The sequence below is a fragment of the Cuculus canorus genome, chromosome Z (assembly GCF_017976375.1).
Source record: "Cuculus canorus isolate bCucCan1 chromosome Z, bCucCan1.pri, whole genome shotgun sequence".
Taxonomy (NCBI): domain Eukaryota; kingdom Metazoa; phylum Chordata; class Aves; order Cuculiformes; family Cuculidae; genus Cuculus; species Cuculus canorus.
In genome coordinates, this window is record NC_071441.1 from 28,739,308 (window position 1) to 28,757,949 (window position 18,642).

At 34.9% G+C, this 18,642-nt stretch overlaps 2 protein-coding genes across 6 annotated transcripts in view; one reads left to right on the forward strand and one right to left on the reverse strand.

The window, feature by feature from the left end:
• VPS13A (vacuolar protein sorting 13 homolog A) overlaps positions 1–18,642 on the forward strand; it is a 98,310-nt gene that overhangs the window by 74,361 nt on the left and 5,307 nt on the right. For 3 of the 5 annotated variants that reach the window (XM_054055400.1, XM_054055398.1, XM_054055399.1), the window contains 11 exons: positions 1,214–1,327; positions 3,716–3,861; positions 3,973–4,054; positions 5,002–5,115; positions 5,595–5,670; positions 5,767–5,930; positions 6,268–6,313; positions 6,562–6,685; positions 7,704–7,818; positions 16,539–16,624; positions 17,255–17,378. In XM_054055400.1, coding sequence (XP_053911375.1) covers positions 1,214–1,327; positions 3,716–3,861; positions 3,973–4,054; positions 5,002–5,115; positions 5,595–5,670; positions 5,767–5,930; positions 6,268–6,313; positions 6,562–6,685; positions 7,704–7,818; positions 16,539–16,624; positions 17,255–17,378 — 1,191 coding nt within the window. Of the gene's footprint in view, positions 1–1,213; positions 1,328–3,715; positions 3,862–3,972; positions 4,055–5,001; positions 5,116–5,594; positions 5,671–5,766; positions 5,931–6,267; positions 6,314–6,561; positions 6,686–7,703; positions 7,819–9,802; positions 10,389–16,538; positions 16,625–17,254; positions 17,379–18,642 lie in introns of those variants that run through there. The other 2 variants (XM_054055401.1, XM_054055402.1) reach the window with 2 other exon arrangements.
• LOC104058410 (guanine nucleotide-binding protein subunit alpha-14-like) overlaps positions 13,563–18,642 on the reverse strand; it is a 52,959-nt gene continuing 47,879 nt past the window's right edge. The window contains 1 exon segment of the mRNA XM_054054028.1: positions 13,563–13,693. The gene's annotated coding sequence lies outside the window, so the exon portion shown is untranslated.

The window sequence follows — 18,642 nt, forward strand, 5'->3', positions numbered from 1 at the left end:
GCAGTTGTGCTGTATATTGAGCATGCTCTGTTTGTTAAGATTATTGAAGTTTGAATGTCAGTACACAATGAACTGATAATAATTTATTTAGCAGAAAGTGTACCTGTTTTGTCTGCATCTCGGAAATGCTGCTAGTGAAACATAAATTAGAAATTTGAAAGGTTCCTTAAACAAAGCAGATATTTAATGAACATTAATAAAATTACTTTAGAATTATTTCAGAAATGGTGCTGTATTTTCACAGGCAAGAATGTGTAGTTTAAACACGTGGGTCCAGCAGTGTGCTAGGGTGTGCAGACTGTTGCATCTGTTGATGCTGGTTTTGCCTGTGATTTCTAGTTTTGTTGTGGTAGTTTGAACAATTACATTAATTTTCAGTGCATGATTATGTAGTGGAAAAAAATGTGTTGTTGTGTTTTACTCTCTCTTTCTCCTCCCGGTGGAAGGATGAATTATTTCAGATCAGCATTGCAAGCTGAATCACTGAATCCAAAGATTAGAGGAGGCCCTCTTCTGTACTTTCATTTTTAGTGGAATTGCAAGGCATATTTTTAGGATTTGGTTCCTACTTACATATATTGCCTTGACTGTTTGCTTTTTTAAGTATTAATAGCAAAATGATACCTGGGTTTACTGTTCTGAAAGGATTTCTCACATAATTTTCAGTTACAGCTTAACTTTCTTTGACTGGTTAAGTCTTTCCTGACGATAGCTTTAGAATTGTTATTGTTTAAAATTTTTTTTTGTACATGTCCAATTCTTCAGAACTTCTGTGAAGGAACCCTGTCTTTTGAAGGAGAAAAGGGATAGGTGGAGGTCTTCTAGGAGTATGCAGAAGTCTAGTTTGTGTATGACAGAAAATAGTTTTTAGTCTGTTTTTTGTATTTAAAAACCTATGCACTGTAGGATACTTTCAGAAGTGTATATATGAATGCCCTCTGTAAAAATTCTGCACTTGAAAGTTTAAATAGCATTATTTTTCATAAAAATAGATTTTTAAAAACCCTATTAAATAGATGTACATTGGGTTATCGTTTTTTGTGTTTCCCCTTTATGCAGCAAACAAGCTAGTTAAGTCCTCTAAAATGTTGCTGCTTAATTAAAAAGAATATCACAAGAGTATAAATAGTATTAGTCAATGTATTGCATCAGTGACAAATGTATAGTGGTTTCATATACTCTAAATTTTAATTTTTTTTAAATGCATTCACAGCTAGAACTTTTCAAAAAGGATGTTGAATCTCTTCAAGAAGAACTGATGAGCGTGTCATCAATGGATACATCACAAATCAGCTTGTATGAATACTTTCATATCTCTCCGATTAAGGTATACCTTTCACAGAACAGCCTGTGTCTGCTCTCTGGTGAAGGATTTTTGTCTCCTGCAGGATTTTTGTCTCCTGCAGGATAGTAGGCACTGGAAATAAAAAAAACATTGGAGTGATAAAAAGTAAAATAAAAATGTTCTAGAAAAGAGTTTTCATTGTAACCATTAACTTATGTGGGGCTTACATTAATATTTTAAAATATTTACATCAAAAAATAATTATTTCATTCCTATCCATTACTTCCTTCATATACCATAATTGTTTTTATTATTTAAGAGATCCTTGCAAAATGCTTTAGTTTGTGTGCAGACAGTGTGTTGTGGTTTACGGATTGAGGTAATTTCTGGAAAAAAAAAAAAAAAATACAGCCAGCAATACTGTGCTATGACATTTACTATTTTATCATTACTTACTTGCTAGAAAAGCAGGTTTGTTTTTTGACTTGGGTAGAGTTTACTTTTGGCTATTTCGCCATTCCCATGAATATTCAGGTACCGTTGAATAGTATTTGGATGCTTACATGGGAACAACAGTGTCTTTGTCCAAATATAACTCTCATGCATTTTTAGCATACTGGTCTTTGTTTTTTTGATTGTTACATAGATGATATTGTTAAAGCTATTATGGTACTTTGTAGGCTCTATAACAGTTCTTAGTAAGAGAATTTCCCCTCCATCCCATGGGTAATAGATCAAGGAATGGTTTCACCTCTATACAATATCTGATTAAGATGTTAGGAACTGTCCACTACTAGAAGAGGTAATTCCAGGAAATGCTTGGCTAGCTTTATGTAAACACTTTAGCTCATTCCAAGTATACCTATTAGCTGTTTCAGTGTATCTTCCTCTAGATGTTCATTGGTATATCTCAGTTTTTTAATTATAGTGACTGCTCAGGGGTTGGCTAAAGGGTAAAATGCCCTTTACATGTTAAGATAACAAAGTGAATACTTTGATACAAAGTAAATGCTTATATTTTAATGTATTCTGTCATATTTGACAAAAATTATGTGGAGGAGGTAGGACTGAATAAATGAACTTCAAATTCTAGTAAAAAGTTAGTTTTAATTGTTATGAAGTCAATGTAAAGCTGTGAATTAAGTGCAGTGATTCTGCAAAACTAGCTTTCTTTCTGGGCTGCATCAAAAGAAGCGTGACCAACAGGTGATTCCCCACCTCTACTCTGCTCTTGTGAGACCTCACCTGGAGTACTGAGTTTAATTCTGGGTTCCTCAGCACAGGAAGGACATGAATCTGTTAGAGCGAGTCCAGAGGAGGGCAATGAAGATCATCAGAGGTCTGCAGCACCTGCCCTATGAGGACAGGTTTAGAGAGTTGGGCTTGTTCAGCCTAGAGAAGAGAAGGCTCAGAGGAGACCTTGTAGGAGTCTTCTAGTACTTAAAGGGGGCCTACAGGAAAGATGGGGAGAGACTTTTTATCAGGGAGTGTAGCAGTAGGATGAGAGTTAATCTTGAGCTGAAGAGGGGAGATTTAGATTAAATGTTAGGATGAACTTTTTTATTGTGAAGGCAGTGAGGCACTGGCACAGGTTGCCCAGAGACATTGTGTATACGCCCTCCCTAGGGTGTTTGAGGCTCTGAGCAACCTGATCTAGATGAAGGTGCTCCTGCCCATAGCAGGGGGGTTGGAACTAGGAGATCTTTAATGTTCCTTCCAACCCAAACCGTTCTATGATTCTATGATCTTTGAATGAAGCTGTAGTTAAGCTCTGTAATAACATAAATTAATGAATGGCATATGGTGGTATCTTCAGAGAACTGGAAAGAGGCATCACTTCTTTTTATCTGATTTTTGAAAACTGCTGAATACACTATAAAGTGCTTTGAGCAGTTTTGAGACTGTCACATTAATTTCTGTGAAACAAATACTTTGTTGAATTCAGTCCTGCAGAGGTGTTTTTTTTTGGTTGTATATGTGTTCTAGTATTTATCAACTGTAAAACCTGTGTTAATATTTATGTGTTCCTAGGCTTTGATTACTCATTCTTGCTTTTACACCATGCTGTGTTGTCATTTCAGTCTGCTTTGGCTTGGGGTATCGGTTGTAGAAAGAAAATGTATTGTAAATGAGCTGATAACCTAAATTATAGGTAAAGATCCTAGAAATCTTACCCGAAAACATGTTATCAATTTCATGTTCTTGTTTTCCTAAAGGTAGTTCCAGTTATTTGGTTTGATTTTAAGTGTCACTCATTTTTTATTAGCTTATGTGATGTGTTTGTTTTCTGTTGTGAAGTCAGCCTGATTTCAGTCAAGACTGGAAGTGTCTTATCTCAGCTTTTAAATTATCTAAAAGATGATTAAGATAGACATATAATACTCCCAATAACCAACCATATTATATCCTAATCTCATTTTTATCCTTTAGTTACACTTGAGCTTTTCACTCAGTACGGGTGGAGAAGACAGTAACAAAGAAGAAAGAAAGAATGAATTGATACCACTGCAGTCCTTGAATCTCCTGCTGAAAAGTATAGGGGCCACCCTCACAGATGTACAAGATGTTGTCTTTAAGTAGGTTAAAAATATGAATATAATGTTTACTTCCAAATATTAAACTAATATTACATTTGTTAGATTGCCTAAAAAGGACTTACTTTTTCTCTTTCCTTTTTTTTTTTTTAGGTTGGCATTCTTTGAACTCAGCTATCACTTCTGTACTACACAACAACTCCAGTCAGCAGTTCGAAGACATTATTCAAAACAGGTTAGAGTAAATAAATTTCAATATTTCAGAAAATTTGTTTTGAAAGCACTACTGTGCAATTTGGTTCTATAGAAAAAGATAGTTACTTTCAGCTTCATATGTTTTGTATAGAGGTTAAATGTACAAACATATACAAAACAATTACTGATTAGAGTCTGTTGCCTTTATTATGGGGGCAAGTATTGCCTCCAATTCATCACTACAGGAAAAGTGGTGTGGATAACAAAACATCTTGCTGGAATGTGTACTGGAAGCAGACATAATGCAACTCTGAATAGTTTGATGCCAGTTCTGCTCTATTAATGCGTTTTCTTGCATGTTAGTTATATATGAATTATGATCTCTCTTTGGCCATTGTGTGCTGTTCAGGTCATATCATCCAGTGGAGAGAATCCAGCAGACATGGTTTTGCATAAAAGAATTAGTGTTTTTCTATCCATCCATCGTTAATAATAAAGGCTTCATTTGACTTATTAATTTAGCAATCTCTCCATCTTTAAAGGAGAAGATAACTGTAAAGGGTTTAATTGGGGAACAATTTATCTATTGTGCTCTCATCCTTTCTTTCCCAGAAAGAAAATGTGAAATCTAGGAGATGCTTAACTTTTTCTAAAAATCTAATTACACTTCCTATAGATGTGGTAATAATGTTTCGTGCTGACAAACAGTATTTTGTCAGCATATGCAAACAGACCAAATTTTGTCCTGTAGTATGAGAAAAATGCAGGTAACATGCTTAGTTTGTAAAATCTCAAGAATATTAATGTCAGTTTTTTGTTAAGAAGTAATGTTTATTTGGCTGACTAAGATCCTTTTTAATACAACTATGTCTTCTTTTCCTAACAATTTTGAGGGGTTTGTGTTAAATTCATGTTACTTTCACTTTTTCACCTGCATATACTACACAATTTCTTAAATACTTTAATTAATAAATGTCTTTATTTTAGGCTATTAAACAGATGTATGTTCTTATTCTTGGCCTTGATGTATTGGGTAATCCATTTGGATTCATAAGAGGCTTGTCTGAAGGAGTAGAAGCATTCTTCTATGAACCTTACCAGGTAAAACTTTCTGCTGCCTTGTTATGAAATGTATCATGAGTATATAGATATGAACTATATTGAAAATGTGTATATATTAATGCCTTTTATGGTTTTAGATTTAGAATTGAAAATTTAAAGTGAAGGTGCTGGGAGATGTTATTAGAAAACTTAAGTCAGATAAAAGGGAGAGCGTTGTCCATTTATGTTAATTAACAAAAAAGTGTTTCTTATAGTTCTTATTTCGAAATAAATTTGCTTTTTTCCTTAAAAACTCTCCTTAAATTTGCCTTAAAATAAGCAGCCTTCAGGGAACGTATTAGTATTTTAAAATAATCTTTCTCTTGTAGGTGGTCTCATGGGCACTTTCACACTTTCTCACTCAGTCTTGTGCTCTTGTTCTCTTTGTTATATATAAATTGCAATAAAAATAGAAGTTTGAAAAAAATGTAATGCGTTCTATTTGAAGTTTATCAGAAATGCTTTTTTTTTTTTCTTAGGGAGCCATCCAGGGTCCTGAAGAATTTATAGAAGGAATGGCCCTAGGACTTAAAGCACTAGTCGGGGGAGCTGTTGGTAAGTTTCCGCATTATCATGAAAGTATACTTAATAGTAAGCAATATAGGTGAATATTTGTAAATTGCATTGGCATTTTACTTTATGTTACAACAGGTGGATTGGCTGGTGCTGCATCAAGAATTACTGGTGCTATGGCAAAAGGAGTAGCTGCAATAACTATGGATGAGGATTACCAGCAGAAAAGGAGAGAAGCCATGAATAAACAGCCCACTGGTCTGAGAGAGGGTATCACTCGTGGTGGAAAAGGATTAGTTTCTGTAAGGAGGAAAAAAATATAAAAAGTTTAATAGGTTTTATGCAGGCAAGAGTAATAGATATAGAAGCTGCTATACTCACCAGAGACTTGTCACTCTTTTAGTTCTGGTTTTGCAAAAGTACATCCACAATTGGGTGGTAGTTTCAAAGAAATATATGTAAGGGTAGAAGAGAAGTTAGGAACTGTGAAGTAGGTACCTCTGATTCTGTTAACTTGTAGTGAATTTTAGAATACTCCAACAGATGTACTTTGAGGTTATTCACCATTAAAGTAGTAAGAAAAATGCAAAATATAATCTGAAAGTGTATTTGTAATGTCTCTTTTGTTTCTTTTGGTAGGGTTTTGTCAGTGGCATAACAGGAATAGTTACAAAACCAATAAGAGGTAAGTTTAGGTCTTCTGATGCATTTAGTATTCATATGATGGTAAATTTTTGATATTTGATTATATTGTATAAATAGTTACGAAGATTTTATATTCCTACTGACTTTTAGTTTAAACGTTGTTTATACGAGCTTTGTGTGGAGAAGACTATGTAGGTACATATCAAATAAGATTTGTAATTAAATGGTCATTAATTTTACTACAATTTTAAGAAAAACTCAGTGTTTTGCTGCTCTTAATCCTCTTAGGAGCTCAGAAAGAAGGAGCAGCTGGTTTTTTCAAAGGTGTTGGAAAAGGCTTAGTGGGAGCAGTAGCTAGGCCTACTGGAGGAATCATAGACATGGCCAGCAGCACCTTTCAGGGTATTAAAAAGTAAGTATGAAGAGTGGCATATCGCATGAAACAGGTAATAATAACAGCAATATTACATTGTGTCCTTGTATCCCTTCTGCGTCAGTCTTTCTGGATCTCTCAACTTTGTCAATACAGATGAGCTAGAAAAAATCTTGTCTGTATTGTTATTTATATAATAAATAGATGACTCTTTAAAAAATACACAGTTGATAGCACTTAAAAACCACAACATCAGATCTCAGGTATTTCTAGCATTACCTAATAAACTAGTTTAAAAGCGTTAGCAATCAGATTTTCTTTGATTGCTGATTTTTTTTACCTCTTAACCCAGTTATACAGAAACAAAGGACTTCTTCACTGCATCAAAAGTTACTTTTTTTTTTTTTTTGTTACTATGTGAGATTATTTCCAAGACTACCACGTCATGACAGCATCTGTCCTGATTATTCAGACTGAAAACTGTTAAGACTATGTATTGAATACTGTAATAGTCTCAGTTTAATAAATGGGTTGCTGAAATTTATCTCATGCTGTAATGTGTGAAGAAATAGGAGAAAGTGTTTTGAGGGAGCATTTAGTAACTTTGTCTGAATGCTGCTGTTTAATGGTCCTGTTCTTAGTGAGCCGGACCACTTTTGCTGCCATAAAATTGCCATTGCTCTTCTGGTTTTCCACTACAAGTTCTTAGGCTGAGAAATGCGAGAAAAATATGAAGCAGAACTTCTGTGTGGCACAGATGTCTTCACTTTAGAAGTTTTGAAGTACAGTAGTTAATTATAAGTATTGCAGTTGTGTGCTGCCTTGTGACCTACTTGCTGATAATTCTTCTCTGGAATAGATTTCTGAGGAAAATCTGTTACTGTTTCATGGAATATCTACTGTTTATTCTTATTAAAAAATGCATTTATAGACAACAACAGTTGCTGTACTAGTACTTTATTTTAATTTGTATTTAAAATAATTCAGAGCCTTTGCTAAATGTTATAGCTGAGTATAGATACTTACACTTACTTCAAATTTGTTGCTTTATTGTCAGAGTTGCAGATTCATCAGAAGATGTGGTAAGCTTGCGCCCACCTCGCTTCTTTGGTGAAGATGGAGTTATCAGACCTTACAGATTAAGAGATGGAGCTGGAAGTCAAATGTTACAGGTGAAGAAAATGAAAGATAATTTGGCATAATATTTTAACTCATCATTTGTTGAAATAAATATTTTACAGAATTTCCCATTCTTTAAATTTGTTACTACCCCTTTATGTAGTAACTCAGTAGTCAGGAAGTTCCATGTCATTTCTTAAGCTTATGATCACTTTAGTGATTTAGTTTCTGTGATACAGCTTTTGAGAAAGACACTAATTTATACCAGTGTTTCTGTATAGGTTAGTGCAAGATGCAGAGCATTTTGAAAGAAGCAGCAGCTTTATATGCGTAGTTAAAAAGATTCGTCTTTCATATTTATTTTTAATAAATAGTAATGAACACAAAGATATTTTTTCAGAAATTTTAAACAGTGAGTTTTTATTGTCAATTTTATGTAAAACACTATTTTAAACAGACTTTTATGCAGCTGACGAAGTTTCTCAATTTTTCCTTTGTTAGAAGTAAAACTGCATTTTACAAATACTCAAATGTAGGAAATAAAATAGTAATTCATGATTTACATGAATGTAAACAGAGTTTTTAACATACACATTGAAGGATTCACAGTGTGCCAGGGAAATGCTGGAAAAATCATATGGAAATAACCTTTTTGGAGAAAATAATGAAGTTTCCTTTGGAGAGAATCTTTAGACTGTTTTGAGAATTGCCATAGCCATGCATTTCATATTGAGTTCCAGTCTGGTTGTTTCTGTTTCTTTGGTGTTTCCTTAGTGTGGCTTTTATTTTCTGGAAGATTGGGAAGGGGTTTGTGCTATTTAGGGCATCTCAGCTATGTTCACTATACTGTTCACTGGTGACCTAGTTCAGCAAACTGTGAAAGCTCTTTGCTAATGACTAGCATGCCTCTGCCTTTCTTCTAGTGAGGTAGCTTTAACCTTTGCTCTCCAATATAAAGCCAGTGTTATAAAGCAATATTACCTTAACTATAGCATAGTTTCAAGATACCACTCATAAGTGGCATAAACTTACTTGCTCATTTTTCTCCTTTTTTTTTGGTAAGAAAATTTATTGCATAACATACTCTTTTGTGTTTCAAAGTGTACCAGTAAAACAATGTTTGCAAGTCAACAGAGTCAGCTGTAAAGTGCAGACTTCTCTAATAGCTTTGCATTGCTTTTGCTTCTTAAATCTATTTCTGTTTGCATTTGGTATTTTTTTCTGAGAAACCTGGAAAAAAGCCTGCAATGCAATATGTAATTCTGTCTTTTCTCTTCTGTGGTTGAGTACAATAACCACCATCTTCCTTTATTCAGCTTATAAAAGCATAAGGGCATTGCATTGTGTAGTGCCTGTAATATTTTGTGATGGCAGCCACCATTTGAAAGTAGGTAAAGTAGAAAAATAGTACGTTTCATACTAGGTTTCGCTACTGACAATTCAAAGGCAGAACTACTCCTGAGGAAATGTTTTGAAAGCTTCAAACAGGGTTGTAAGTCTTCCTGTAGACAGTGTGAACAGAAAATAATTAATTTTGTAAATATTTTTCAGACATTAATTTCTGATATATTATAATTGATGTCTTAAAGTTATTTTATCCTCAAGTGTACTAGTGTTTTTGGTTCTACATGTCTCTCCTTGATTTGCATGAGACTCAGTGTATTACACATTCCCTATCCAAAGCAGTTTAATTATCCAAAGCATATTATTTTCTTACGGTTATTCTCCTGTTTTGTACTATTTCTGTGTATACAGATCTAGTGACTGGCCCCACTGCAGTCACCATATTGGAACATTTTCATCAGGTTACTAGATTATATTGGAATAAAACTTCTTAGTGGTTAAGAGATTATATACGCCAGTAAAAGTAAATCGGATATAGGTGATTTCATGTGCTCATACTGTGCCTTAAATTAGGATGTCACTTTATCATTTGTTTTCTCAGGTTTTATTTTGCTTTAATTAACAAATTTGTTGGACAAACTAACACTTTTAAACTAATATTTCTACTTTCTTCTTCCCTTACCATGCTTTCAGAAAAGACAGGCCTACAGGGAGTGGACTAAGACTCTCAATAGTAGTGATGATGATGATGATGACAGTTAGAGTAATACGGACTGTAAAAGATAAACATGGCCTTTGTCACTTTCTTTTGACCTTTAAGTACCAGATGTTGCTGTTATACTTCCCACTGAGAAACTGAAGTTGTTTGATATTAAAATCTTATTTTTAAAACTGAAAAAAAAACATGTGGGGGAATGAACTGTATGATGATGAGTGCTAGGCCAAGTAACAAAGAATATAATACAAATAGTCTTATAAGTAAAACCGGATATTAGGTGAACGTAATATTGAGTGATATGAAGAAATAGTAATACTGTGACTAAGAGTTTATTTCCAGATATGTTTCTTTGAAGTGTATTTAATGTTTCTGCATTTACATAAGTATTTGGCAGGTTTTATTTATAATTTGCTAGATGGAATGCTTTTAAATGTGTTTAGTGAAACTTTACTGAGTTGTACAGTCATTATTGGTGTTAAAATGCTGTTTGATGATTTTATTTCATATTTCAAAAGTATTTTGTCTGCTTTTCTTTTCCACAATAAACATGTCTAAAGTATATTGAAAATGGATTCATCTGTTCTGTTCTAACATTTTCTCATGTTCCCTGGAACTAGATTATGTAGAAACACTAGATGGCCTATAAAAGTATTTAAAACATACATATGTTTTGAAAGCAATATTTAACATAAGCGTTTAATTTTTTAAATTTATTATTTGTTTTACCTTTAAGTAGTTATTTTGTGTATCTTTGGAATTCTTGGATGTGTGAAATAATGGTTTATTTAGTTATTTTTGGTTGTGACTAACTTATTTGGTTCTTAAACCAATATTTGTGTTGTTTTCATAGCAACAAAAAACCTAAAAAATCTACCCCAAAACTAAACCTTATGTAAAATCACAGGTAGCTGGAGAAAATACTAGGTCTTTTACAAGGTTCTGTGTAGTAAAATGTATGTAGCATGCAGAAGTATTTAGCTTTTTATTTATCTAGACAGGGGGCGAAAAAACCTAACACTGAACCACTCTAATTCTGTGTCATAAAAATAGCTTTACAAGTTGTTTATTTCTTAAACTGTTCTATTCTGTATCCCCTGGAATGCTTGCACAGGTTTCTCATTCTTTTCTGAGGGGTTTGTTGCTAAATTTTTTTTTTTGTGTTCCGTTTAAAGATGCCTTGCAATAGATATTTATTTATCTATAGGTACTGTAGTAAGAATTAACTCTTCTGCCAACATCTGAACAATCAGAATTGCTGCAAAGCACTAAGAGCTTTGAACAAACCTAGATCTCTCGGCCTTCCCTCATACCGCAGGCTTCCCTGTCCTTCAGTCATCTTTGTGGCCATTTTCCAGACCCTGTACAGCCTGTCCTCATCCTTATTGTACAGCAGGGACCAAAATTGAAGACGGTATTTGAGTTGTGTCCTGGGAAGGTGTGGGATCATTACTTCCTTATTTCTGCTGGTGATGGCCTTGTTGAAGCAACCCAGTACCCTGTTGGCTTTTCTTTGCTGCAGCAGCGCACTGTTAACTCATTGAGCTGCTTGTCACCAGGACTCCCAGGTTCCTTTTCACAGAGCCGCTTGTCAGATAGGTAGCTCCCAGCCTGAGCTGTGCTCATGCATTCTGTTTTTCCCAGGACCTTACACTTGTCCTTGTTCGTTTTCCAAAAGGTTGTTCTTAGCCCACTCTTTCAGCCTATCTTCCTACAGGCTGGCTCTCCCTTCCAAGGTGTCCCGTTTCCCCGTTCAGTTTAGTATCAACAACAAGCTTCATCAGGGTACACTTGATTCCATCCAGATCACCATTCAGTGATCCTTCCAGATCACTTACAGAGATAAACAGCCCTGGGCCCAGTGTTGATCCCTGCAGAACCCCACTTGTAACTCCAGTTTGTAAAGAAGCTGTTCACCACTGGCCCCCAGGTGCCCGTTGCAGGCCAGTTCCCCATCCACCACACAGGTCACTTGTCTAGCCCATAATGCATCAGTTTCTCTAAGAGGAGTCTGTGGGAAACTGTATCAAAAGCCTTGGAGAAATCCAAGAACACAATGTTCACTGCTTGCTTTACCCCAGCAGGTTAGTTTGTAATTTAAAGCAAACAGGTTTGTCAAAAACAGTTTACTCTTGGTGGATCTGTGCCAGCTTTTCCCTGTTCCATGCTTCATTTGACTTGCTACAGCCACCAGGAGGATTCATTCTGTAGCTTTCTCAAGGGCTGAAGCAAGACTAATGGTCCTCTAATTTCCTGGATACTCCTTTAATAAACCCTTCTTGTAGGTGGGAGTGACATTAGGCTTCTTGCAGTCTTCCAGGATGTCCTCCAATCTCCACAACTCCTTGATCATTACAGAGAGCAGCCTCACAATGATGTCAGCTGGTTCTCTTAACACCCTTGGGTGGTTACTGTCAGGGCCTATTTGTTTGTAGAGGTGAAGCTCCCGTAACAGTTCATGTACCAACACTTCTTTCACTGACGGTGGGCGTGTGCCTGTGTCAGCCTGGGTTTTTGTTCCCAAGGTCTGGAAACCAACAGTGCTGGTAAAGGCAGAGGTAAAGGAAGTGGTGACAACATCTGTCTTTTCATTGTTGGTGGTGACTAATTCACCTTTCCTGTTCAACAGTGGTCCAGTATTTTTCTTCTGTTTCTGCTTGTTGTTTACATACTTGAAGAACCTTTCTTGTAGTTTTTGCCATCTCTCGTAAATTTCAATTTAAGATGGGCTTTTGCTCTAACTGCACTTCTGCACATCCTAGCAATGTCCTTGTTCTTCTCAACGGATGTTCATTTGCTTTTCCATCTCTGGTATAATTTTCTTTTGGTTTTGAGCAGATACAGAAGCTTGCAGTTAAGCCAAAGGGGTCTCTTGCTCCACCAACTTCCCTTACCTTTAAAGTGGGTGAATAGTTTTTGTGCTTCCAGGAGAGCATTTTATAAAAACTCACAGCACTGCTGTGTTCTCCATGAAAGCTTCCCACAGAATTCCTCCCAACTGAGATGAAGTTTACTTTTCTGAGATGTAAAACCTTTGTCAGTACTAACCTTCAGCACACTTAGCAGGATCCCAAAATTCACAACATTATGATCACTGCAGCCAAGGTTATAGTTGTCCAAGATAACTGCAAAGCAGGTTTTCTTGGTTTGTCAGTAAAAAGTCCAGCAGTACGTTATTCCTCATTGGCACATCTAATATTTGCATGAAGAAGCAGATATCGATACATTCTAGGAACTTGGTGGATGACATGGAAACTGCTGTAGTGTTCTTCCAACAAATGTCTGTGTCGTTGAAGTCACCCACAGGGACCACCTTCTGTTGACACAAAGCTTGCTTAAGTGACCCAAATATGGTGTCATTGGCATTATTGCCTTGTTTTGAAGGTCAATAGCAGATGCCTACTTTAAGATCCACCTTAGAAATCATGCCTCTGATCTTGATCCAGTTTGCCATAGTTTACCTCTATACATTCAGTGTTCTCTATGTTAAAGAGTGCAACTCTTCTTCCCTGTCTGTCTTTACAAAACAGCTTATAGCCATCCATCATAATACTGTAGTCATGCAAGTTGTCCCATCACATTTCAGTTATTCCTATGATATCATTACTTTCTGACTGGGCGTGAAACCCCAGTTCCTCCAATTTGTTCCCCAAGCTGTGTGCGTTGGTATAGATACACTTGAACACACGGCTTTAATCTCACAGATAAAAGAGAGGACAGACTCTACTTGAGAGGCTGTTTCAGCTGAAACTACTGATGCTTAAGACTGCTATGGATCATGTATGCTCCTTTTTTTTTTTGTAGTAGTATCATCTCAAAAAGATGTCTTGCAGAAGTAGATGAAAGACAGCATTCCGATGTGTTACTGCCTGAAATTTTATGGAAAGGATTTTGAATATTTCAGGTATAAAAGGAACTTGGATATTTCTTACAAGAATGTAGGAAGTTATTTTGCAGCCCTGAGAACAGACGTGTTATGCCTAAAAGTTGAGGAACTTGTTAGGTACAATTGTGTGGCAAGGCTGCTGTTGTGTTTTATTAACTTTACTCCATTCTGGGAACTTTGAATATGTTAAATAACTTTTTTTCTTTTTGGCTTTTTAGTGCGATTTCTTTTTTTTATCCTATAAAATTTTGTTTTTCTTTTGTAATGACCTCCTGTACAAGACAAGGCATATCAATTATCTAAAAAACACTTTTTTCCTCACTCAAACCAGCTTCATTTTTGACAGAAAAAGCATGTCTGCAAATAAAATAAGAATTTGATTTTTAGAAATAATACATTTTTCTATCAAGTTGGCGTAACTTTTTAGGTTTTTTTTAACTTACAATTCTACAAATAGAATTGTAATTTTGTGTTGCAGTTACAGAATGTGGAAGTAAAATTTGGCATGAATGGTAGTACTTCTGGGTCAGGTCTCACTAATTCAAGTTTCACTGCAATATAATTAAAAAGAGTTCTTTCTTTACTCAGTAGATTGAGGCTGTAGAATACTAACCAAAATAAAAACCCAAACAATTGCTGGTACAGCTGGAAAATACAATTACACACCTTTTTAAAAAGTGTAATAGTTAACTGGCCCAAACTTATGGTCTTTGAGGCACCAAAGATGCAAAAAACCCTAATCTAGCAATTATTTTCTTTCAGCATTTAAAATAACATAGAAAAATACAGATCATCTTTTCAAATATTCCCCCCCTGTTCGATATATTTTAATAGTTGGCTCCACATTTTCTTTCCCCACGTTTTTAGTGGTGAATTGAATATGAAGTCTAGTATAGTTGCTGAGAACTCCAGGATTAAGTTTGATCCTTTCTGCTCAGGTTGTCGAGTTTTATGCTGCAAGCTACAGAACAAGTTGAACAAGATATTTATGCATCTATATTGAGGGATCAATTATATATCCTTTCATGTTTGATTTATATACGGCACTTTTGTAGTAGAGCAGAGTGGTGATCTTGCTGTCAGAGTTATCAGCAGTAAATTTGTGTATGGTGTATTTTCTAATGAATAGGTGCAAGTTAAATGCTAAAAAGGATAAAGATTGTAAATGAAGAGTAGAAATATCAGAAAATTTAGGCAGAAAACTTAGAAGTAGTTACTACTCAGTACTGACATAGATTGTTACTTTTGCAAATGGACCATGCAGCATTTTCCTGTGATTTATCTCCCAGTTAATGTCTGTTGTCTACAGAGCACAGATAACTTGAGTTTATGATCTTTGACACATAACTAACCAAGAATACTTAGCTCGGCACATACCACATGTTAACAATACTTCTGTGTCCAGCAAATCACTTTTTTGTCTTAGTACAATGAAATACTTTTTGTGGAGTTTGGTAGACGTTGAAATAGCTTTTGTTTAGGATTGCAACCGGTGTGATAGTTAAACACTGTAATTCCATACTGATTTTCATAATTCTCAATTCATTATCGGTAAAGTGAGTAAATTACAGTGGGATGACATGTCAGGGAGAGACTCAAATCAGAGGCATGGCAGCCTCTAGACAAAGCCTGAATAAGAAGTTCCCAAAAATAAAAAAATAATAATCCCAGGTTTTGACATAATTAATTTCTCATTTCTTATGCCATTCTTCTTGCTGTATGCATCCTGCCCCTTACACTACCTCTTGCAGAAATGAATTCAAGCAGTGACCTACATAAGTAGTCCCATGATCAATAGCTGTGATGTGGTACCTCAAAAGAGTTGGGGTGAGAGAAATAATATGAACTGAGAGGTTCTGATGGTCTGAAGTTTCTAAGACCTTTCTGGAAAGCTATCTTTTTGGAACCTAATACTTAAATATTCTTGCATTTTAGTCAGTACATAAGGTATCACTTAAAAAAATCTGTTTGGACAAGTGGAGTTACCCATGCAGCTAAATTTCAAGTTGTATTATAGGCCTAATTAAGTGTCTTCATTTTACAGTGGTGATGAATACTTATTACATGTTTTTTTTCTATTTGATCTGCAGTGGCAACTAGCCTGCATGTTTTTAAACGTCAGCCTACATATCTGAAGCAATATGTTTGTGGTTAATGGTTTATTAAATCATACTTGTTTACACTGATTTGGTTTTGCTTCCAATTTGTAACAGATGGGAAGTATGCAGTCATGTTGCTGTTCTCATCTAAGGTGCAGCAATCTTAAACTAATTACTACTTTAATCACTTACTGCTCAGAAAGCCAGAAATCCGATGGTTGCCAAGTCATGTTAAAGTTACAGAGCCTCTTTTTAAAAATTATTTTGCTGTCATCAATATTTTAAATTTATCACCTATTATGTAATATCCTGCTACAATATTCACAGCAATTGTAGGAAAAGTTTAAGTAAGTTAATGGGAGACACAAGAATATGGAGAAAGGCTAAGCTTTACCTCAAGTGCTTTATTTAGTTCTAACTGTATACATAATAGTGGGCCCTAGTATACACTTAGGTACAGATTTATTACCAGATTTAATTGCTCCAAATTTTTGGAAGTAATTTGACATAAATTAGGATATGAATCCTTATTTCTTTTGTTGTCTCAGGACTGTATTAGTCACAAGAAGTTTGGCGTGTACTAAAAATATGTAGAAAAGTGAGTCCTGAAACATGCTGTATGTTCTGTTATAATGCATACTTTTGGGGGATAAATACATTTTAAGCATTAAATTAGTACCTGAATTTGTACTAGCGTATTCAAAGTTATAAAACTTTTATCTCTTTTAGAAAATTGAAAATGGAAGATTTTCAAAACTCAGATATATTGCACATGCTATGGTCAACAGTACAGATATGTTAATGGTGACAAAAAGGTAAAGTGTTTTGACTCAATAATAAGTACGTAAAACCATCATCAAAGTATGTATGACTTGGTAATTTTTGATCACTGACCATGCTTTGACATGCCTCTCATTTTGTATGTAGATACAATAATGGGGAAGGTACGCCTAATGTGCTTTTAAAAATCTTGTTCAACAGGATCTGTTGTTTTGAGTGTCATGGTAATTTGTGTGTAAGGAGAGAAAAGGGATGTTGGTTTTGTGATTTCTTTAGTTGAGAAGGATTTGTTATAAATCTCTCTAAGCTGAAGTCAATGGAACTGTATAGATTAGCATATTGAAGGAAAAAGGATAATTACAGGAACAGACATTGTGTCTTAGCAGTGGACTATGAGGCATCCTTGTCAAATAAAAAGTCTGTACAACTTTTTGTAGAAAAACAGCTAGAAGCAGTGTTACAGTTTCACTATAAAGCATAGTACTTTAAATAAGTTAGAAGAAAGTTGAAAATTCACTCTTTTGGAAAGTATGCTATATGGTTGTTATTTGTCATTAGATGAGAGCTCTTCTGGAACAATGAAGGACTTCATTAGAGCTAGGGTAGCTTGGTAAATTTTAAGTATTTTTACATTAAATTTAAAATTATTATTTTCTGATGTCTAGTGGTGTGCTATTTGTGACAAAAGGGACATTTGGACAGCTGACTTGTGAGTGGCAATACACTTTTGATGAATTTACCAAAGAACCATTTATTGTTGATGGCAGAAGATTACGCATTGAAGCAAAGGTATGTTAATCTAATCATGTTTTTTGTTTTCTTTTTATGTTAGTGTTTGTAATACTCAATTCCCGATATCTCTCCTCTGATTTCTTAATCTCTCTTCTAGTTGAGGACTTGATGTTCACAGAGGAAGTTATTCCTTGAACCCTAGAAATATGTTTTGTTTGAATATGGCAGTTTGTGATATATTTATAGTTTGGAAGATAGTGATATAACAAAACTCTTTCAGAAAATTGCAGAGTATTTTTACTACACGCTCCTGCGCTTTGGAAGTATGCCAATATGTGGAAATGTACCTTGTTGCAATTGAAAAGATAGAAATATGTCAGAGCAATACATTTGCATGTGCTGTGCTTCAAGGATTTTTTTTCCCATTTGTTAATAATCTTCAAAAGTGTAATAAGGTGTTCATAAAAACTGTGATGACGTATCCTTATCCCTTCGAATGCAAGTTGAAGAATGTTGCTCTCAGTTGCAATTTTTTCTAAAATTTTCTTTCCCTGGTAAATTGGCAAAGGATGTAGAAAGATGGTGATTGAAAAGGCAAATTTCCTTCAAAAAAAAAAGAAAAAAAAATCTTAAATTCTTGTTGTGATGATTACCAAATTTAATTTTGGTCAGTGAATTTAACCTGCCAGTATTTTGGTTTTGTTTCTAATAAGCTTCATGTATGTAATTACAGAGCTTGATTGTCAGGTCAGTCTTGACATCTTACAAAGTCATTCAGTTTTTCACTCAGATTATTTGTTTCTGTTGCAGAGAGCTAAAAGGCAGAGCCATATATTGGTTTGGAATCCTCTAAACTGTATTTCTGACTGCAAGTGAACTTTTACAGGACAAAATAATTCTCAAGAGTTTCTGCCATTTTAGACATTGCTGAATAACACAGCCATCTGTATCTCTATACAACAGTCATTTCAGTCCATTCACATGTCTGCAGTATGCTCTTTGTTGAAAACTGTACTTTGCAAATCACTGCTTATCTTTTATTTCTGAAGCCTAACTTCCTATTTTCACTACCTAAGATCACTACTTGCAAGTCAGTATTGGTGGAATGTCCACCCAGGTAATGACTTAAAAAAGAGTGAGAAATATCTTAGGGAATATTGAATTTTATTACCCCGCATACTCCATTATCTGCCTTCCATTCCTACACACTTTTATAGTCTAGTGTCCAGAGACTCCATGATAAGAACGGAAGTCTGTTATTGGTAGAGTGTTCCACTCCACTGTGCTTTCATGCAGAAAATGAAGTTTCTCAGATTTGTGC